This window comes from Lissotriton helveticus, chromosome 7 (genome assembly GCF_964261635.1).
Source record: "Lissotriton helveticus chromosome 7, aLisHel1.1, whole genome shotgun sequence".
NCBI classification, from domain to species: Eukaryota; Metazoa; Chordata; class Amphibia; order Caudata; family Salamandridae; genus Lissotriton; species Lissotriton helveticus.
Genome location: NC_136068.1, coordinates 29824828 through 29848029, shown reverse-complemented (window position 1 = coordinate 29848029; position 23202 = coordinate 29824828). Strand labels below are relative to the sequence as shown.

Genomic DNA, 23202 nt, shown 5'->3' with positions numbered 1-23202 from the left:
TTCTTTGCAGAGTTGGTTGGAGGTGGATGATGGGTTTCGGCTTGTTGTAGGTGAAGTGAACGCAGCTGTGGTCAGTCCAGATGAGATCCGTAGTGTGGCTGAAGGAGACATGGTTGCTGGAGGTGAAAATGGGGTCGAGTGTGTGACCTGCGATGTGGGTGGGGGAAGTGACCAGTTGTTTAAGTCCGAGGTTGCCGAGGTTGTCTAAGAGGGTGGCGGTGTTGCGGTCGTTGATCTTTTCAAGGTGGAAGTTGAGGTCTCCCAGAAGGATGTAGTCTTTGGAGGGGAGCGCGTGAGGGGTGATGAAGTCCGTGATGTCTTCACTGAATTTTGCGCGGGGTCCTGGTGGTCTGTAGAGGAGAGTGCCTCTGAGAGTTGTCTTGGGGTCGATGTGGATCTGGAAGTGGAGGTGTTCGGAGTTAGCGAGGTTGGCGTCGGAGCTGGTAGAGATGCGGATGGATTTCTTATGGACGATAGCGATTCCTCCTCCTGTATGGTCGGTGCGGTCCTTGCGTGTGATCTTATAGTCATCAGGGATAGCGATGGCGATGTCAGGGGCGGAGGAGGCGTTCATCCATGTTTCCGTTAGGAAGGCGATGTCTGGAGAGATGGTGTCTAGTAGGTTCCATAGGTCGATGGCGTGTCTGTGGACCGAGCGGGTGTTGAGCAGGATGCATTGTAGGTGGTTGGGGTCGGGAATCTGTGGTGTGGTCGTAGCGGAGATGTTGTTGGTGCCGCTAAATTTGCAGGAGAGGCAGGAGAACGGTCCATGGGTGCGTCCAGGAGCGGCTTGGACGCAGTTGGGGGCGCGACCGGGGTTAAGGGCTAGGAGGGTGGCGGTATCGTAGGTAACGCGGGGGGGCTGGCCAGCGCGAGGGGCAGGGGGTCTGGCGCTGGGCGCGGTCCAGGCGCGGACGGGCGTAGACGGGCCTACCTTTGGCGCACCTTCGGCGCGGATTGGGCGCGGTCGCTGCGCGTGATCGCTGCGCGCGGGAACAGCTGTCATATATGGATGGTGGAAGGGGAGGGGCGAGGGCGTCTCAGCTGGGAGGCGGGGCGGGCACACGAGGACGACGAGAACAACAGACAAAATGGAGTCGGAGGGGGGAGGCACAGCGGATCGCTACAGGTAAACGCGCTGGTAAGGCTAGGGAAGCGGACACAATGACACCACGAGCAGGCGGACTGAAATTAAAAGGCAGCGAATGAAGTACAGACACAGAGCGCCAAAGCAATCAGTAAAATGAGCACAGTGCGCCAATGCAATCAGTAAAATAAGCACAAATACAGAGCGCCAATGCAATCAGATAACAGGCAGCGAGCGAGCACAGCCACAGAGCGCCAATGCAATCAATAAAGTGAGCACAAGCACAGAGCAACGCAAACAGTTAGAGGGCAAGAAACGCTGGGATACCAGATGTCTGGAGGGACACTGGGAGCGACCCCTCAGCCCGTGAGGAAGGAGCGAGTCACGGCGCTTGTAGGGGGAGAAGAGGTATTTGATGATAGTGGGAGGGCGTCTCAGCTGGGAGGCGGGGCGGGCACACGAGGACGACGAGAACAACAAACAAAATGGAGTCGGAGGGGGGAGGCACAGCGGATCGCTACAGGTAAACGCGCTGGTAAGGCTAGGGAAGCGGACACAATGACACCACGAGCAGGCGGACTGAAATTAAAAGGCAGCGAATGAAGTACAGACACAGAGCGCCAAAGCAATCAGTAAAATGAGCACAGTGCGCCAATGCAATCAGTAAAATAAGCACAAATACAGAGCGCCAATGCAATCAGATAACAGGCAGCGAGCGAGCACAGCCACAGAGCGCCAATGCAATCAATAAAGTGAGCACAAGCACAGAGCAACGCAAACAGTTAGAGGGCAAGAAACGCTGGGATACCAGATGTCTGGAGGGACACTGGGAGCGACCCCTCAGCCCGTGAGGAAGGAGCGAGTCACTATTTGTGAGTGTCTGCTGTGCTTTGTCTTTCATGTACTGCCTGTGAGTCTGTGCTGTGCTTTCTCTTTCAGGTACTGTTTGTGAGTGTCTCCTGTATTCTGTCTTTCAGATACTGCCTTTGAGTATGTGCTGTGCTTTCTCTTCCAGGTGCTGCCTATAAGTGCCTTTTATGTGTTACTTTTCAGGTAGTTTCTCTTAATGTCTGCTGTGCTTCTTCTTTCAGGTACTATTTGTGAGTGTCTACTGTGCTCTGTCTTTCATATACTGCCTTTGAGTATGTGCTGTGCTTTCTCTTTCAGGTACTACTTTTGAGTGCCTGTTTTGCTCTGTTTTTCAGATACTGTCACGGAATGTAGCTGTGCTCTGTTTTTCAAGTGTTGTCTCGGAGTGTCTGCAGTGCTTTCTCTTTCAGATACTGTCTCTGAGTGTCTGCTGTGATTTGTATTTCATATACTTCTTCCTTGTGCCTGCTCTGGTTTGACTTTAAGGTACTGCCTGTGAATGTCTGCTGTGCTTTCTCTTTCAGGCACTGTCTCTGAGTGTCTACGGTGCTTTTTCTTTCAGGTACTGTCCCTGCACGTCTGTTGTGCTTTCTCTTGAGTGTTTGTTCTTTCTCTTTCAGGTACTGTCTCTGAGTGTCTGCTGTGCTTTCTCTTGATTGTCTGTTGTGCTTTTTCTTTCAGTTACTGTCTCTGAGTGTCTACTGTGCTTTCTCTTGAGTGTCTGTTGTGATTTCTCTTTCCGGTACTGTCCCTGAGTGTTGCAAGTGCTTTCTCTTTCAGGTACTGTCTCTGAGTGTTGCAAGTGCTTTCCCTTTCAGGTACTGTCTCTGAGTGTCTGCTGTGCTTTGTCTTTCAGATACTGTCTCTGAGTGTCTGCTGTGCTTTCTCTTGATTGTCTGTTGTGCTTTCCCTTTCAGTTACTGTCTCTGAGTGTCTACTGTGCTTTCTCTTGAGTGTCTGTTGTGATTTCTCTTTCCGGTACTGTCCCTGAGTGTTGCAAGTGCTTTCCCTTTCAGGTACTGTCTCTGAGTGTCTGCTGTGCTTTGTCTTTCAGATACTGTCTCTGAGTGTCTGCTGTGCTTTCTCTTGATTGTCTGTTGTGCTTTCCCTTTCAGTTACTGTCTCTGAGTGTCTACTGTGCTTTCTCTTGAGTGTCTGTTGTGATTTCTCTTTCCGGTACTGTCCCTGAGTGTTGCAAGTGCTTTCTCTTTCAGGTACTGTCCCTGAGTGTTGCAAGTGCTTTCTCTTTCCGGTACTGTCCCTGAGTGTTGCAAGTGCTTTCTCTTTCAGGTACTGTCTCTGAGTGTCTGCTGTGCTTTGTCTTTCAGATACTGTCTCTGAGTGTCTGCTGTGCTTTCTCTTTCAGATCTTGTCGCTGAGAGTTGCGGAGTTGACTACGTCCTCATCTCGTGTATCGCAGTCACCGCTGCGCTCCTACTCCTATCACTGTCCTTCAATGTGTATTATTGCCTACGAAAGAAAGCCGGTAAGACTTGCTCATATCACAAGTGTGGAAGTGTATCTAAGATTTATATTTTGTGCATCATTAACAATGTGTAATATGCATTTTCATGTACGTTTAAATCTACAGACTGGCATGGAGGAATTGCCTTTTACATTTCCTATGATGTGTAGAATTGTGTTTAATAATTTGCTTTACTTGTGTCACAACTCCCCGGGCTCGATAAAATTATACTGACTGTCGTGGCTTGGTCCTAGGACCCTCCCTACCTGAACCCTGCAAGTGTTCCACGTAACTCGACCACGTAGTGGTGGATTGTCAACAGTGCTTTTTCCCATCGATCGCAATGTTATGTTTTTCATGAATTATTTTTTATTTATTCAATATTGCTTCTAAAATCCATAACTCCAGTTATGTGTATGCTATTTCATTCATTTGGTGTCTAAATTAATATACAAATTAACTTTATTTGTATAAATCGGTGTCGGATTTTTATAAGAAGTATTCCAAACAATAGTTCAGGAGACCAATAACAAATCACAATTATGCGATTAATCAATTGCAAACAAATTTCACTTTACAACAGAAAAAAGAAAAGCAGGAAAAAGGGGATAAAGAAAGGGGAAGGGAGACATAAATCAACACTGTCAACAAAAGATTAAAAGATATATCACAAATGTATTATGAATAGTGCGCTCAAACAATATACTTGTTGGTTTATACAAAAATGAAAGACATATAAAAGAAACCAAACATGTGGCAAACCGTAATTATGTTATGGGAAAAAGGGTACAACATATACAACACTTATGTGTCCACTGAAATTTATAAGCCACAGGTGCGTCGACGGCGTTTCAACCACAGTCAAAAGTTTGCGGTCATCTTCAGGACAGAAACATTTCATTGAGCGTCAAAGTTTATTTAAAATCCAGGCAGGAACATTCACATTCATATTTTGTATATATACACAAAGGTTTCCAATTTTGGTTTATACAAGGGCAATTCCCATTCCGTATAGGTCAAATATGACTGAAGTTATTCCACTGGGATATAGTCAGGAGAAAAAACGGATTTTCAATCCTCCATCAAGGGCTTTGGAAATCACCGTGGCAGCAGGATCCTCGCGACCTGTGTTTAATCCATTATAACAGGCTCATTATTGATAAGCCCTTGATGGAGGATTGAAAATCCGTTTTTTCTCCTGACTATATCCCAGTGGAATAACTTCAGTCATATTTGACCTATACGGAATGGGAATTGCCCTTGTATAAACCAAAATTGGAAACCTTTGTGTATATATACAAAATACGAATGTGAATGTTCCTGCCTGGATTTTAAATAAACTTTGACGCTCAATGAAAGGTTTCTGTCCTGAAGATGACCGCAAACTTTTGACTGTGGTTGAAACGCCGTCGACGCACCTGTGGCTTATAAATTTCAGTGGACACATAAGTGTTGTATATGTTGTACCCTTTTTCCCATAACATAATTACGGTTTGCCACATGTTTGGTTTCTTTTATATGTCTTTCATTTTTGTATAAACCAACAAGTATATTGTTTGAGCGCACTATTTATAATAAATTTGTGATATATCTTTTAATCTTTTGTTGACAGTGTTGATTTATGTCTCCCTTCCCCTTTCTTTATCCCCTTTTTCCTGCTTTTCTTTTTTCTGTTGTAAAGTGAAATTTGTTTGCAATTGATTAATCGCATAATTGTGATTTGTTATTGGTCTCCTGAACTATTGTTTGGAATACTTATTGTCTGCCCCTGGTTCAGGTTGGTGGGTTGCCTCTGTGGTTGTTGAGGATTTTTATAAGAGTCATGTCAGTTACTTATGGTCGATGTTAGTAGTCTGAAATGATTAACACATGTCCCTCTAGTGAAGCCGGACTGCTCTTTGCCACACTACCAGGACTGAGCTATGGGTTTATTAGTGGGGTTCCGAGGACCTTCTCTGCGGCATTGTGATAGTATTGCATGGTAAGGACTGACCCCCTTGCCAAACAATGTTGCACTTTTCTACATTGGTGTTACAGGGGTGCGGATACTGAACCTGTTTCGCAGTACCACTTGGCCATAAGGGATTTGGACATGGTAAATTGACTTTAGCATCATAATTAATTTTATAGCAATGTTTATGATTTTTTTCAAAGTGGATTGTTAGCGCCCTGTGTAGACCCCATTCCAAAAGTACAGTAAAAAAGTATACGCAAGTTAGGAAAAAGTTTTTACGTTTTTGGCAAATTTTTGAAAGGTCCCAACTTCTAAAGAAAAAAGTTAGGCCAAATGGAGGCTTCACAGTATCTTGACCTGATAGTCATCCCAGCACTGAAGATCAATGATCTTTGTACAAATTAAGAGGTATGCCCTACTGGAAAACTATCAAAAAGGAGGAAGTCGAGGGAGCTCTCAGCTCCTTCGAGCAAGCCAAGCTAGATTGGGAGGGTCAACTATTAGAAGATGACCTTGAAGAAGGTAAGGGTGTGGTCCTTGCTCAAGTTGAAAAAGATGGGGAAGATGGTGAAACAAAACTCTTTACCCTATCCCAGACCACCTTCACCAGTGGGAAGTGACAGGAGCCACTCTAGTGGAACCTCCACTGGACGGGTGGTAGGAAACCAGGAGGAACAGCTTGACCAACTCTCATTGGAGGAGAAAAAGCTGGACCTTGAGGGATGGAAACTAGCTCTTGAGGTAAGAAGGGTGAAGTTTGGCTTGAGGCCTAAAGATGGTGGCAGGAACAATAGTTCAAGGGAGAAGGAGGAATCCTTTGAGCCAGAAATCCCCAAAGGGATTGTCCCCAAATATAGTGGTGGTGATGATATTGACAAATGGTTTGCATCCTTTGACAGGGCCTGCAAAATGAGGTTAGGTCACAGCACTGGGGCTCTGTGCTTTGGGAGTTATTCTCCCTGAAGGGCAGAGATAGACTTCTGACCCTTAATGAATATGTGGCTGAGTCCTATCAGCATATGAATGAGACCTTGATAGAAGGATTTGGACTCACTACAGAACAGTGTAGGCTTAAGTTCAGAGACACACATAAAGTTCAAAACTAGACATAGGTGGACTTTGTGGACTCTTCAGTTAAAGCATTGGAAGGCTGGATAAAAGGCAATTAAGTGGACACTCGTGATGGGCTGTATAATTTAATTAGGAAAGAGCACATTCTAAGCAACTACGTTAGACAAGTTAAACAGTATCCTTCGAGATTCCGAGATTTCTAGTCCTAAGGAGTTGGCTAAGAAGATGATGAGTGCATAAGTACAAGAGTACCAAAAAATCCCAGGGGTCTGACCTTGAGAAGGGGGGTAAGGCCCACAAAAAGCAATGGGGGAGGTGGTAAGATCACCAAAGATACTCCCTCAGGACACCAGAAACCCTAAAAAAGAAGACAGTCGAGCCCAACTCAACTCTGACAAGCAGAGGCAGGGTGACCCAGAGCTTAAAATACTCTTTTACAACAGGTGATGCAGTCTGTCCCAAAAGGTGGTTAGCACAGGGCTGTCCAGTGCAGTCACAGGGAAGGTCTCCTCGGATAGCTTTTAACCGGGAGAAGCTTCCAGATGGCAAGCTGTTGATCCCTGAGGGTGGGAGTAAGCACTTCCACTCCATTCAGGTGAATGGGATCCCCGCCACTGCCCTCAGAGACAGAAGCAAGTTAGGCCCCTGACCCTTCTGGTCATGTTGGGTTGCTCAAGTGTTGGGTAACGTCTGTGGATAATTGAGGAGGTGCCCAGCAAAAATAGCGTTAGAAGAGGTGGGCACTTCACTACCCAAGTTAAAGAAGTAGAAATTTAAAACACGGCTGATGTTAATGTCCAGTTTAAATCGAGTCCTCATACAGTTGAGATGAGACAAATTTCCTGTGGGAAGGACTCTGACAGGAGGATGTGAGGCAGAGTAGGCCCTGCAATAGATCAGCCAGTTTTCTTTACATTCTCCCTCGCTGATAAGACAAGAAAACTCTCCCAGGTTGGGCTGAATTTCCTGGGCATGTTGACTGTTTTTTTTGTTATTTTTAGATCTTATCTTGTTTCCAACAAACACTTACAGTGAAGCCATTACCTGATCCATAAAAGTGATATTTTTATATGTGGTACAGCAGGTTACCCGACAAAGAAAAAGAATACATATGATATGCAAGAGACACATATGAAAAAACTGTAAGAGACATGACATATCTAGGAGCAGATAATACCAAAGGGGAAAAAATATTAGGCGCCATGAGACAATACAGTGAGTGACAAATAATATAAATAGCGAAGGAGGGCATATAGCTAATCGGTTGTTTCGTCATGTGTAGAGTCAACCATAGATAATAAATAATTTTGCAGTGGATTCCAAATATCCTTAGGCCTGGATATAACGGGCTGCAGAGAGGCATACAATTCAGAATCAGTGTCACAGAAGGATAGGTCTTTCAGCCGAACGGCCACCGTGGGAAGGGTATGAGTTGGATGAGTGGAGGAGTGTGGCTCAATGGTTAGAGCGGCAGACCCTGATGCAGAGTTCTGGCCAGGGGACCAGGGTTCGATTCCCGCCTCGGCGGGGTCTCGGGCTCAATTTCCTCGGACCTGTTCATTCTCGCCTCGGTGCCTATTCTAATCACGGGCCCCACGCTGCAACTCTGGGCAATAACTTGCTTAGCCTCCACACCGGCCCCAACAGCCCTAAGGATGCCTGGCTTCACCCTGGGGGTGCCCAGGAGTGGACACTTCACAGGGAAAGCCAGGAGGGTGTTCCACAGCGGTATGAGTATCAGCACCAGGAAGCCGAATAGGCGACACCGCAAGGTGACCGTCTGGTGACAGTGCGCTCTATAAATACCATGACATTTACATTTACATTTACATTTACATATGAGTTCCCCAGTGTTGGGAGTTTTGTCGATTGGCTAATTATAGAGCAATGGCAGTAAAACGACAGAGACCCATTGGCAATGGTTTAACATACCCCAATAAAGCCATGAGGAGGTCAGCAGAGAGTGACTGCTCAATTCTGAGCGACAGTGGAAAAAATATCCTTCCAAAAGGACGCTATCACCACACAAGTCCATGTCAAGTGGTAGACGTCAGCATGATCTGCCTGACATTTTGGGCACCAATGGGATCTAGGTGGGACAATTTTGGCCACCGCATCAGAGGTAGTTTAAGCTCTGTGGAGATATTTATAATGTAATATCATATGTCGATGATTGCCTGAGACAAGTTTTGTCTGCGTAAAACAGTAATACCAAACCTTGTCCAGAATATGGTTACCCAAGTCATGTTCCCACACAGCCCTGGCTGTCTCAGCTCCAAAAGGCTTTAACTGTAGAGAATGATGATATAGTTTAGGGACTAGGGGCCCGATTCACAGAACTAACTTAAGACAAAATCCTAAACTTACTACCATTTTGGTATTCACTGAAGTCACTTACTTAAGACAAAATCCTAAACTTACTAACATTTTGGTATTCACAGAAGGCACTTACTCATTTCAGTATTCACAGAAGTCATTTAGGAGTCCTAAAGTCAGGAGTCCTAACTTTACTACTCCTAAACTGAGAAAAATCCTAACTTCTGTGAATACCGAAATGAGTAAGTGCCTTCTGTGAATACCAAAATGAGTAAGTGCCTTCTGTCTTAAGTTAGTTCTGTGAATCGGGCACTTAATGTTCCTAAATTCTACTCATTTCAGTATTCACAGAAGTTAGGACTCCTAAATGCCTTCTGTGAATACCGAAAGTCTTAAAGTTAGGATTTTTCTCAGTTTAGGAGAAGGAAAGTTAGGACTCCTGACTTTAGGACTCCTAAATGACTTCTGTGAATACCGAAATACGTAAGTGCCTTCTGTGAATACCAAAATGAGTAAGTGCCTTCTGTGAATACCATAATCTTAGTAAATTTAGGATTTTGTCTTAAGTTAGTTCTGTGAATTGGGCCCCAGATGACTATTGTCGAGGGACGTAATCATAGGCGGGCAGCACCGCTCGCAACTTGCTTTACATACGATGAAATGTGAATCTGTTCATAGTTGACGATTGCCCCCCAGCCATCGTAGAGCTGGGCATGAGCACACCATCTATAAATAGGTTGCCCGCAATCTGCAGGTTGTGGGTATCCAGAGTGCGCTGTACCATTTGCTCCCGAGTAACCGGAAGCCATGGGTGGTTTATAAGTGGGATGCGTGGGGAGTAGAGAGTGAGAGAGCGCAAACTGACTTAAATGTATGAGTACATCACACTTACCTGTAGTAAGCACAAATCATGAGGAGAAATGCCATGAGTGCTAATAGTATCTGCAATTATATTCTGAATGTATAGCTAATGTAGAGATTTAAGTAGAAGTGGAACTAATACAGAAATGTGTGACATTATATGACTTTATTAGACGTGATTATTTCTGAATTGCATGTCGTGAAGATGTTAAAATGTAAGATGGCAGGTGGTTAAACGCAGAACGTGGTAGGCCTCAGGGCCAGAGCTGGAGGGAAAGGGAAGGTGGTTCTTTTCACGACACGGATTGTATTAAGGTTTTTGGTCATTGCATTAAATAGGCCATGATATATAGTGATGTTTACTAAATAATAGAATAAGAGTATTAACATGCTTTAATTAAATGAAGAAGTTGAATGCTATAATCATAATGAGAAATATTGTAGGCCTGAAATGTTTTAGCATTGATTTACACGTACATGTCTGGGCTGAGAAATGTTGCAAGCCTTTTTCTTTTTAGAAGTATATGAGAGTTGGGTTCTTGGCTACAGATATCTGTCTGCAAAGGAAGAGGGGGGATCCAATTATAAATGAATGAATAGAGGCCTGTTCAGTAGACGGCCCAGACATGGAGGAGGGTTCTGGAATGTTTGAGGGGTATCAGCGGGCCGGAGAAGAGTCTGAGAAGCAAGGTCAACTCTAACGCATGAGGCCCAAGACAAAGCATCATGGAAAAAGCCAGAAGTTGCACCACGTGAGGGGCGTTCCGCAAGGGGCGTCTCAAATGTTGTTGACTGTTTTGTATTAGGGACAGCACCCCTGGGTGGAGTTAGAGCAGAGACCTGAGGACCCTTTAGAGAGCGGATGGGTAGGCAGAGAGGGGTCATGACTGGAGAACTTTAGGTTTTCACCAAGAGACTTAGAGTGAGTGACTTCCCTTGGGGGTCATTCACTGCTGACACCTTTGTTAGGTTGGGATTTGGTTAAGTAGGGATACCATCTAGAGCAGGGTAGGGATAGCCTAACCTTTGCGTTTTCCTCCAACCTAAATGAAGGAGAGATATGCGTCTATGCTGATAGCTTTATTATTCTTAGAACTTGTGTTAGTGATTTCTGTTGCTCGTCTGAGGGCTTTTCGAGAGCACATGTATGTAATTGGACCTGTGTATCTCGTGAATCTCATTCTGAGATGCTTGTATTTGCAGCTTATCATTTCTTTACAATAAACTTTTGAAAGCTAGAAGTTGTTTGTGATCTTTGGGAGTAGAGTCCTTTCATGGGTGAACTAACTTGGAAATAGGTGCACTTTCTTTCCTTACAGACAGGCAACAAAGGTTCAGTCGACCAGATCGAGGTTTGGATCAATAGATATAAGGTATCGATCAAAATCTCGCCCTTTCAAGAGCATCTCCACCAAGACAGCGTAAAAGTTGAAACCATGCCCAACTAGTAGTAGCAAGAGTCTGTATTGTGTTAGGGTCTTGCGGAAGCCCTGGGGGCTATATATGGTAGCCAGTGGAAGGTGAGCTAGCTGTGGCCGTAGTAAGTGTAATGCGCTCGAGCTATGTAAAAATAAGTTGTAAGTCTGGGACTCCAGAGCCGCTGTGATCATAGGGGAGGGTAAGGACGTCCCTGTGAATGCGAGCCCGCGAGCCGGCCCGTATGAGCCGAATTAGCAGCCCCCGTGGAGAGATGGACAAACTGTGGGTCAGGGCAATGGGAATATGTTTAAGAAGATAGAGAAAATGAGGTAGCAGAACCATGTTAATGATAGCTGTATGCCCAGCCATACCCAACGGGAGTTTAATCCACCTTTCCACCTGTGTTTCGAATACACCCCACCAGGGGCAAATCAATGTCACAAGGCACAGTGGCGTGTCACGTGGCGTATGGGGTCATAGCTCAATCCCTGCAGCAGGCTCTTCCTGTGAAAGTCTCTCATTGTCACTCAACCATCTCTCTTTCAGCCTCTCCCTCTATTTCTCAGTTTATCTATCTCTAGCTGTCTCTTTCACTCTCTCTTTCTTACTGTTCGAACCTCTCTCATCATGCTCTCCCTCTCTCTCGCTCTCTCTCTCGCTCTCTCTGTGTCCCACTTCTCTCTCATTCTATGTTTCTCTCTCTTTCTCCTCTCTCTCTCTCCTTCTCTCTCTCCCGCTCTCCCTCTCTCTCCCTCTCTCTCCTCTCTCTCTCTCTCTCTCGCTCTCCCTCTCTCGCTCTCTCTGTGTCCCACTTCTCTCTCATTCTATGTTTCTCTCTCTTTTTTCTCTCTGTCTCTCCCTCTCTTTCTCTCTCTCTCCTTCTCTCCCTCTCTCTCTCTCCTCTCTCTCTCCTCTCTCTCTCTCTCTTTCTCTCTCTCTCTCTCTCTCTCTCTCTCTCTCTCCTCTCTCTCTCCCGCTCTCCCTCTCTCTCCCTCTCTCTCCTCTCTCTCTCTCTCTCTCGCTCTCCCTCTCTCGCTCTCTCTGTGTCCCACTTCTCTCTCATTCTATGTTTCTCTCTCTTTTTTCTCTCTGTCTCTCCCTCTCTTTCTCTCTCTCTCCTTCTCTCCCTCTCTCTCTCTCCTCTCTCTCTCCTCTCTCTCTCCTCTCTCTCTCTCTCTCTCTCTCTCCTCTCTCTCTCTCTCTTTCTCTCTCTCTCTCTCTCTCTCTCTCTCTCGCTCTCCCTCTCTCTCGCTCTCCCTCTCTCGCTCTCTCTGTGTCCCACTTCTCTCTCATTCTATGTTTCTCTCTCTTTTTTCTCTGTCTGTCTCTCTCTCTCTCTCTCATCTCATTGCCTCCCACCTACAATATTTAAACCAGCTAAATTTTAACTTTAGAATAATCTGTTGTTCACAGTGACGTCAAAGCCCCCGCACCCAGAGTCTTCTGAAGGAGTAACCAGAATGCCCCAGGCAGGGGACACCAGGGTAAGTGTATATTATTCTGTGTGAGCACTTTTGTAAGGTGCACATTTTTCTAGCAGCTTGAAGGTGACCAGTCGCATCCCTAGCAGAAGAAACAGGAAGGGATAGAACTGGACAGGTGCTTGTTCTCAGTGTTGGTGTGTGTGTGTGTGTGTTGATGTGTGTGTGTGTGTGTGTGTGCGCGTGTGTGTTGATGTGTGCGTGTTGGTGTGTGTGTGTGTGTGTGTATCCCTCACCTCCATCACCCTTCGCCTACACCCTTTATCATTTGATATATTTTAACTAATATGGGCTGAGGCAATGGTATGCATGAGAGTCATACATGACAGACCCCAGCACTAAGGCTTGCTGGTCAGATGTCAGGCTTCCTAGTGTAAACTCACCTTTAAAGAGAGAGTTGTGCCAGGTGCATGCATCCCCCAGACAAACGCTTCTGCATAGACCATCAATACTGCAGCAAGGCAGTAAAACTTTCTGTTCACTTTTCCTTCCTAGAGCCTGGGGCCAACCCTCCCCCCACGCCTGGGGCATCATGAGAAGCCCTACTCGGTGAGTATCCAACTTTCTCTTCCCTCTATCTCTGCACCCTTTGGAAGTTTACTGAAGCTGTCATCCACAACGAAGTCTTAGAGAGAGCAGCTGATCCAGTTCAATGGCGAGGACACGCTGCTGCTTTAATTAAGCATTGGAAAGACAACAGGTCTGGCTTTTCACTAAAGTGTTTGCTAATTTGGGCAGTGAGTTTGTGAATGTCAGTGTTATGTAAGTAGGTGAATGTATGTGACTATGGATGAATGAAAGATTGAATAACTGGCACATGGATGGATGAATGGTTGAGTGCTGGGTGAGAATAGACAAAAAGGCTTCAGTAGTTTTACATCAAACAATTTCCCTTTTGTTATAGTTTGCCATTGACTGTGTTCACCAGTGAAGTTGCAGGCATGTGTGTGTGCGTGTGTGTGTGTCCGCCAAGGGGTGAGTATATGTTTTGTTCGCATGTGTTGAATGTCTCACAGTATCTATCATTGTAAAAAAAGAAGATTCCTTCTTCTATTTACAACTTAAACTAGTCTGTAATATCATAAAAACAAAGGGGCAACATAATATACCAAGGAACATGGGTAATTCGATATACATGTATATGGTCAATATTCTAGTAAGAATCCCTCGTTAATTGTTTGCCATTCAATAGTAAATCTGTGGACATGTCCTCCCTGTTAACCACTAATATAACAGGCAGTACAAAGGATAACTATTCTGTGCAGATTATTGTGTAAACAGATCATACAGATATATTCAAGGCAGTTCAACAGTATCAGGGTGTTCCTGGTGACGGCACAGTGCAAGTGGTGATTGGTTTCTTGGATGTATACGTAATTCGCATCCGAACCCTATCGCCAGGTTGATACCTCGTTTCTGTCCTGAGGAAGACCCAGTTTAACTTATTGTGTTGAGGTCGAAATGTTAACATTCTTGCAAGTCCCAACAATTAATGTATTGCTGGCCTTCATATAATCCTGAAAGATTATTTGTTTACATTTTGATGTAAATATGTCCTAGTGGTTATATATTGTCTGTGTACTGTATCCTTTGTTCATCCTCACGTCCACTGCGCCATCACCAGTAGCATCTTGATATATTGGTGAACTACAAAGTGCATTTAATCTACCCACATGTGTGTCTGGAAGAAATACTTTCAGTCCTCCCATTCTTGCCTGACTGGCTGCAGCCTAAACTCTGCGGTCGGGTATATCAGGAGGGAACAGTTTCGGTCTGTTGATGAAAACCTACTTGGTTAAAAACAAAGGTAAATAAATGTTTATTGTTTTAGTTCATTAAAACCATAACAATTTTCCACTTATATAATAAAAAATCACGATAAAATGTTGGCATTTTTCTTAAAACCTTAAAAGCTTTACGTTCTCAGGTATTATTATACAAGAGTATACAAGAGTTTGTTACATGCAGTAAATGGGTTCTGAACATTAGTTAATCAATGTACCACTATATAATCAAACGGTTACATTCCAGGCTTGAATCTGAAATGACAGAAAATCTCACTTTAATTCTGTGTAAGATAAAGTTTTTAGCATATTGGGGCGATTGCGAGCTGTTCTGTTTCTAGTGCCTGCTCATAAGAGTTAAGAAACTTTGGCCCACATGCATCAAGCATTTTTGGAGTCACAAACGATGCGAATCCTTAAAATCGGCCGTTTGCGATTCCAAAAGTGCTTTTTGGGATGCATGAAGCAATTTTAGAAATCGTAACATTTTTGCAATTTCTAAAATTGCGATTGCTTTTAAGAAGTCGCAAATATGCGATTTCTTAAAAGCAATGCATGATTACTTGTAAAATTGTGAAATCGCAATTAGGGGGTCAAATTTACCGAGTGGTTGAACCACTCGGTAAATTTGCAAAAAGTGTTTAAAATGCTGAAAATGCATTTTTTTCAACATTCATGTTACGGACACACATGTCCTTAGGACATGTGTGTGTGAAACATGATGCGAAAAATATATTTCAGGGGTGCATGGGGGGGTCCTTTGGACCCCCCCTGCACCCATGAAATTTTCAAAGTGCCACTCGCAATTTGCTAATGCCTTCCCATTGACTCCTATGGGCCTTTTGGCCCATAGGAATCAATGGGAATTGCGAAAATGCACTTAAGAATTCTGTATTTATTTGGGATTCGGTAAAAATTGCGATTTTTACCGAATCATAAATAAATACCGAAAAAAATGATGCATAGCATTTTGCAATTCTTAATTTGCAATTCGTTATTTTTCGCAAATTAAGAAGTGCAAAATGTCTCAATGATGCATGTGCCCCATAATCAATTGACAGTTCATTAGAGTGTCAGTCGGGTCCAGACCTGCTATTATAGCCAATCTGATAAAAAATAACTTTTATTTATGAGCGTGGTCTCCCCTAAGGGTTCCTTTTAGAAAGTTGCCATTTTTCTGCCTAAACCAAATGTGCCTCTCTGTCAGTGCCCAGGACCACAGGAGTCTTAATGGCTCTCCTGTTATGTGCTGCATATTACTGCCAGACAGAGGGCTAAAGATGCTTGAGTGTGGGGACAGGTGTTCCTCTCCTGAGCAGGATTGCCTGGGGTGGGTGTTGTGCTCAGCCTTTTCTTCTGAGTTTAGGGGTAGCCTGAGGGTTGTGCTCACCCCTTCCTGCTTTCTGGAGCTGCCTGCTCCGTCACTGGCAAATGCAGCCCACACATGGAACTGCCTGCCCTCTGGAGAGAGTGGATCCAGACCCAGGGGAAAGAGAAGAACTGACGAGAACCAGTGAGGGTTAGAAAAAGGGGGTGGCCCCCTCACTCAAGCTGGCACTTAGTATAAAAGTGGCATCCTCAGAACCTCTCATCAGAGTGCCCTTGGACCTGAGAAGTTTTAGAAAAAGAACTGTGCTGCTGTCTGAAGGAGGAAGGGTCAGTTTGCTGGCTTCCTATTTGAGCTACATTGACACAACAAGCTTCCAGAGGCGTCCCCCTGCACCCGACCAGCCCCAATGTAACCTGCCTTGACCCTGCTGCTGGCTTCTGCTGGAGTGAGCCCTGACCCTCAAGAGATACCTCCCCAGGACCTGGACCCTTGGGTGGTGCCAGAGTGTACTTCACTTCTCCAAGGTAAAAACTACAAGAACTGGACTCTGGGTGAACATCCAGGGGTTCTGGGCTCTTTGCATCAAAAAAGAACCATCCTAGGTCACCTTGCAAGAACATTTTATCAAAGCCCCCCCCCCACCTCTCTCCAGCGCCTTGAGACCCTTACGGGTGAGTAGTTGCGGTTAACAAACGCCTGATTGATTGAAAGTCGATATAGAACCTGCATTCGACTGCCAACACGAGCGTCCCATCTACAGACTCCAAACTTCATCTGCATAGTGCTCTTCACATCGATAATAACCACCCTGCGTTTCCTGCCAATGCAGAGCTCCGAATAGCACCCAGAACCAGCTCTTTGCACCGACATCGACCACACTGAGAACACAAACCCCCGACTGATGCTCCTTGCATGAAACTGGACTAAGTTAGTCAGCAAACTTTCCACCGGGATGAAACCAGTCAGCCTGGACGTTTGACTTTGATTCAGTCAAGTGCGACCGGATAAACACGATTGGCGCTTAGCACTTCCTAGCGCTATTTTACTTAAAACTTTAATAATTTACAACCCCTGTTTTAGCTATTTGATTTTTTTTATGTCATTTTTTATATGTTCTCTATTCTTCTAAATTAGTTTGTGATTTTTTGGGTGTTGTGTTTTTACTTTATTATTGTTTGACTGCTTCATAAATACTTTACACATTGCCTCTAATTTAAGCCTGACTGCTATTGTGCCAAGCTACCAAAGGTTTAAGCACAGGTTGATTTAGTGACTTTTGCATTCCACACTGTTAAGGAATGAGTTTATATTCGAGCTGTCACCCCTCTCAACTAATAAACGAATTTCCTACAGCATGGGTCACATGCATTTGTGTTTTTTCTTTTCCTCGATGTCAGGGCTTCAAACCAGCTGATTTGGCCTATCAGAGTCGAGTTTTCTGACTGTTTTCAGTAATTAATGAATGTCTGAATTTAGTGTCATTATTTCACCCTCCCCCCCGCATCCTGGGCCCTTTATGCCGCATTTTTTGTCTGAACCTCTACTTTTAGGATCTATACCATGGACCACATTTCTTTGACTTGGATATTTAGACATCCGAGGTCCTTGTGTCTTTAGTTCCCTCATGGTCTTATCACTTCCCCAGAGTGTAGTCCCAGAACAGGGCATTATGATTCCCAGGTCAATATTTTTTCCTGAGGCCAAAGACAATGCCATGAGCCCTCTTATGATACATAAAGGCTGGAAAGGTCTATATGCTTGTGGTGAATGGCTTCTAATTTGTCAACTGGTGTTGACAAACACTATGTACGCTTTTGTTGCTAGGGTAACCACCGCACACCTCCCCACCCCCAACCCCACCAGGAGTTTTGTCTGTGCAGTTCTTAGCAGGTATTGCTTCTTCAGCAGTCTTGGCCAGCTCTCCTGCGTGTCAGTCTGAGCTGGCCTAGCGTAACATTCCGTGCCACCCAGTGGCGTAACATAGCCCCTGTGGTGCGGGGTTGCCCCCCGAACTCCAAGGCCTGAGAGCTGTTGACTGAGTCCGGAGGGGGACCCCTATATGTACTTTGCAGGGATGGCTCTTCAAGTTTTATTATGCCACTGGTGCCACCCAACATAACACAACAGGTATCTACTAGGGTCCACGCCTGCTCTCCTTCACTCGAGGTCTCCTCTAAGCTACTGCTTCACTCTTGTGCCGCAGCGGAGGTCGTTCCTTATTCTCGCCGCCAAGACCTGAAACAACCTCACTCTTCCCCTTCGAACCTCCCCGTCTCTCGCAGACTTCAGGAAGGGTCTCAAGAACTGGATTCTTGTCTAAAGGACATCAGGGGTGATACGCCGTGCTACACACATACCTGATTGATTGATGGTGTCATTTTTGGCTCACTGCATTTATTGGCCTGAGCTTTCTTCTGCCATCTTCCATCTGCCGTGTCTAGATTGGGGGGCGTGGAACATCTCTTATAATCCTGCGCTTCCAATTTGCATCTAGATTTGTACATCAGCTCATGTGGTTGCCTCAAGTCCAGATGGTTTACCACCCAATTGCCATTTCAAATAATTGGGACATTACAATGTATTAGTGCCAGCCATGACTGAGGGAAGGAAAACACTACCTACCCCCTTGCCAACTTGTCTATGCCCCCTCCGTTTTGATTTCTTGTGGGTAGAACTCCACAAAATGTTTATCTCCACAAATTGTTATTCAGTAAATGGTAATTGATGACACTGCTGAAAGGTTGTGATTGGTATTAATATTATCATTGGACAAAACTCATTAGCAATAAGTATCTGGTTTACACTTTCAAACTCCCTGCTTGACGTGGGCAGAGAGCGATTAGGCCTATAAAGCAGAGAAGTCTTTCCTGCTATGAGTAACTCTTACTTGTTAGAAAATCTCTCTCTTTGCTTGGCCACCGCCATTTTTCTCTGACTGATATTGTTTTTTTTTACATACGCGCACTGCTGTCCAATCACCAGTGTTTGTGCCCTGACCCCTAAAATGAGGCAAATGGGTATATTCTCGAGAGGCATGTTTACCTATCCAATAGGGCCAGAGGCTAAGGCGCAGGAAACCACGTCAATGGTATGAAAAATGAAATGCCACCTGTGGGCTTCAGCACGTGGTATGCCATTCAATAGGAGGTAGAGGTGTCCAGGGCCATGTAGGGTGTTTAGCATTTAAAATTGGATTCCTTAAAAGCCATTTAATTTTCTCTGTATACTGCAGAGGCTTGTTCTCTAAGAATAAGCCAACGTACAGTTAAATCGTTAATATTGATACATTACAGTTAAAGTATCTTTTAAAAGTTAGATGTTGCCTGGCTGATGCTCCGGTGGCCTAATTAGCTTTAGTTTGCGTGCAGCTGTCCACTGTCAGTGTGTTTCCCTTAGTGAGATGTGAAAACTGTTCCCAGAGCAGAAACAATGGCCGGGGTCTTGCGGCTGTAAGGTCTGGGTGTGTGGAACATGGCTTAAACTCTCTCTGGAAAAGCAGTTGTGGAATGTTCAGGAACTTGATTAAATTCAATGTGACCCTGAAGCAGAGATCGGCCCGGGACCAGGGTTCAATTCTCAACGCGGCAGGGTCTTGGGTCAATGTCCGCGGACTCGATAATTCTCGCCGAGGTGCCTATGCTAACCATGGGTCCCACTCTGCAACTCTGGGCAATAGCTTGCTTAATCTCCACAGTGGCCCCATCAGCGCCGGGGATGCCTGGCTTCACCTTGGAGGTGCCCAGCAGGGACCATCTCACAGGGAAAGCCAGTACGGGTTCCCCAGTGGTATACAGCGCCAGGACACTCCGAGATGGAGTAACAGTGCGCTTTACAAGTATACTTACATTACAATGCCGGTGTATTTAGGAAATAAGTAAAAACACGTGCTGCATGTCCTTCCTTCTAATAATTCAAACGGTGCACAGAGATAGGGGTTCCTTTTTTATCTGCCATTGTGTTTCTTTCCCATTAATTGTCTTTTTCCCTCTTGACGCCTCTTTTGTTGACAATTCGCCATGTGCAAAGTTCCCCATGTAATTTGGCTGTACTCAAACCTGCACATGGAGTTTGTTTTGGTGCTTTTATGAACGTACCTCTATTTTGTTTGCCGTCATTGTTAATGCTACTAATCTGATCTGAAGGTAGCATGGTAGAAGCTCAGGGCGAAGCAGACTACAGAGTCTTAGTTACACCCAAAATCCCTTCAGTACTTCCAACAACATGTATTTGCAATGCAATAGGTCTCGCATTTGTGAGTGTTTGATCTATTGCCATTTATTAATGTTTTTAATAACCTGCAAATGATGTGTAAACACATAGGGCCTGATTCACAGAACTAACTTAAGACAAAATCCTAAACTTACTACCATTTTGGTATTCACAGAAGGCACTTACTCATTTCGGTATTCACAGAAGGCATTCAGGAGTCCTAAAGTTAGGAGTCCTAAATGACTTCTGTGAATACCGAAATGGTAGTAAGTTTAGGATTTTGTCTTAAGTTAGTTCTGTGAATCAGGCCCACACTTTGTACTTATAGTAAGTACTTGCTTATAAAAAGCAAGGCTGTGAGCAAATGTGACTTATTTACTGCCAGCCTTGCTTCTTGCAAACAAGGACTATAAGTACAAAATACGTGTTTACACACCATTTGCAGATTTTGAAAACACATAAATAAAAGGCAGAGTAATTTACAAAGCCAATAACCCAAAGTCTTGCAAATGCGAGACCTATTGCATTGCAAATGCTTGTTCTTATTATGTTTTTCTCAATTTTTAAAAATTGATTGTGAAGTTTGTATCTTGTTGTGTTTTGACTTTTTAATTACTGTGGTATTGCTAAATACTTTACACACTTTCTTTGTGTTACATCTATTTGCTCTGCATTGTAGCTGCCAGGGCTTGAGCCCAGGTTTAATTGACTGAAACTGTGGGTTTAACCTGGCAAGGATCCCAGACCTATTACTTGAGGAGAACCCACAGCCCAACCAATGACCCATTTTCTTACACTACTGCAAACTCCTGGGGGCACAGGAGACAATAGCATTTAGCTCCTTGCTTCTGAATGTGTCTTCTGAGATGGTTTTGCCATCCTCGTAATGACATTAATGGCTAACGTGCTGGTCTGCCATCTGGAAAAGTTTTACTTCTCCACTAAATCCTCCCTTCTGTGATGATGGATTCTGAAGATCCGTAGATAAAGAAAGCTGCTTTCTTTTCTCCATTTGACCAGCTGGAACTTGACACCCCTCCATTTTACCCTTGTGAATATTCCCTCCTGCTGCTTGAGTTTGGAAATGGTTGTTAGAGTCGGGAGGAGGAAACAGTCTTCTGTGGACACATTTCCAGCCACCATCATCTCTGAGTTGGCTCTAAAGCCACAGAGACACTTTGATCATTTTAATGTTAATATAGGACAACGTTTAGCATCATTTTGGAATGGTTTTTGCTTCTGTGTAACTTATGAGCCCTTTATCGAGTTTTCCTTATTTCATTGATATGAACTAATTTATTTTTAAGTAATGATTTTGACATTTTAAGCTATTCGAATTGCAGAGGACATATTTATCATCCTGCTACCCTACTACCTGCAAACAAACGAGATCTTTGCTGACCTAGTGATCATCTCTGTACCTTCGAAGGAACAGCTATCGCTGCAATTCTTCACAGTTCCTCTGAAGGTGCTAAACATCTGGTGCTGTGACTTGCCAAACTGTGTGTGTCTCAGGAACTTTCAAAGTGAGAGTTTGTTTTTGAAAAACAAATGAATAATGCCCCCCCTGCCCACCCAGAGAGATTTTTATGCCTCTGCGTGGGGCTCATTTTTGTGTTTTTCTGATCGTGACCTCAGACTTTTCTTGCCACTGATAGACAGAAAAGAAGGACATGAGACTTTCAGCCCTAAATAGGGTGGGCAGTGAGATGTCCTTACTGACAGCCATCCCTCCATCAGGCCATTGGTGTAAACTTTCTGTGGGCGGAGCCAACAGGGCACAGCTGGTGGCCTGCCAACCCTCATTAGGGTGGGAGAAGGTGAAGCTAGGGTTTGGTGTAAAGGGAACTCCATCACAGTAACATATCTACCAAACTCTAAGTCGGGCCCTTTGCTTCTCTCCCCAATATGTTCCCAGGCTTGATGGCCTGCAGGAATCAACTTGTTCATGCTCTGGTGTCTAAATGAGATATTACACCCAAATCACAGCCTTTAAAACCCTGAGGGGCCTCATTTATGGAAAGTGACGCATCGCTGCTTGAAAACAGCGATGCGTCACTTTTCACTGCGCCCTCCTTGCGACACCAATGATGTGTCATATTTACTGTATGACGCATCATGGCGCAAGGAGTTAGAGATATGTCAGTATTTCTGATGTATCTGTAAGTGCAAAAGTGACGCATTGCTGGAGTGTGTCACAAAAGTGACGCAACTCCAGCAATGCGTCCTTTCACATGGGGAAGCCCCATGTGAAAGGGCTTGCATCAGTCTTACAATTGACTCATTTGCGTCCTAGAAGTGGCGCAGTGAAATCTCATAGATTTCACTGCGTCACTTGTACGAGGCTTACTTGCGTCAGAACACCCCCCCCTGCATACATTATACCTGGCGCAGGTATAATGTAGCGCAGGGGTTTACAAAGTGACGCATCTACCTAAATGCGTCACTTTGTAAATATGGCACAACAAGGCACATTTTTCACGCCACTGGTGCGTCACAAAAAGTGACGCACCGACGGCGTAAAAGTGACGCACGGCCTCATAAATGAGGTCCTTAGTCTACTGGTCACATAGATTTTTTTTCAGTCACTTATTTGAACTACAACATTGTTTACACAAATAACACTTGTATTTCTTTATTATTAACTCTTGCACCAGTTCAGTGAGGCCATCTTCCCTCCAGGTACACTTTGAAGTCTCTGGCGATTATTTGGTAATGAGAACAACATTTTTAATTCAGTCCTGACTGATTCTCTCCTGTTTTCTGTAGGATCTGATACCACCAACGAATGACTATGAGACACTCCAGATGTGGAAGGAAGGCTCCTCGTCGAAGGACCGAGTGAATCCGCCCATGAAAACCAAGAAGGGGAAAACAAGGGGCGGGAAATAGAGAGATAGATAGATTGATACTTTGTTAATGATTCAAGTTATTTAAAACCATCGCAATGTAACAAACGCCCAGAGAAAAACTGAGCTTTATGAAGTCAGAAAATATCTTGTTTTGCTCAATCATGCTTACTTCTATCAATCTAATAATCCTAAAAGTGTGTGTGCCTTGTGTCTTTAAATTACGATTGTAAAACAGGAGCGAGTATTGTCAACATCATCATCATCATCAAACCACTTTATTCGGTTAAGTTAAAACCATAAAAGCACAAACACAAAAATACAGACATATATGTGCAAAAATACAAAATACAGTGTCAACAATATAATGCAATCCGGCAGTCAACAAAGGAGGGTGAAAGGGGTGATAAAGAGGTGACCTGCAAGGGAGGGTGAGGAGAGGATGGACATTGAAGGACTAAATGACGGTGAAGAGAAGAGATGGGTTAGAAAACCAAAAGCAAGGA

The 23202-nt window shown here is 44.4% G+C and overlaps 1 protein-coding gene across 2 annotated transcripts in view; it reads left to right on the top strand.

The window, feature by feature from the left end:
- LOC144766590 (cell adhesion molecule CEACAM8-like) overlaps positions 1-22933 on the top strand; it is an 82066-nt gene extending 59133 nt beyond the window's left edge. For both annotated transcript variants that reach the window (XM_078650384.1, XM_078650383.1), the window contains 4 exons: positions 3324-3443; positions 12457-12527; positions 13020-13073; positions 22617-22933. In XM_078650384.1, coding sequence (XP_078506510.1) covers positions 3324-3443; positions 12457-12527; positions 13020-13073; positions 22617-22739 — 368 coding nt within the window. In that variant the 3' untranslated portion in view covers positions 22740-22933. The remainder of the gene's footprint in view (positions 1-3323; positions 3444-12456; positions 12528-13019; positions 13074-22616) is intronic.
- The last annotated feature ends 269 nt before the right edge of the window (positions 22934-23202 follow it).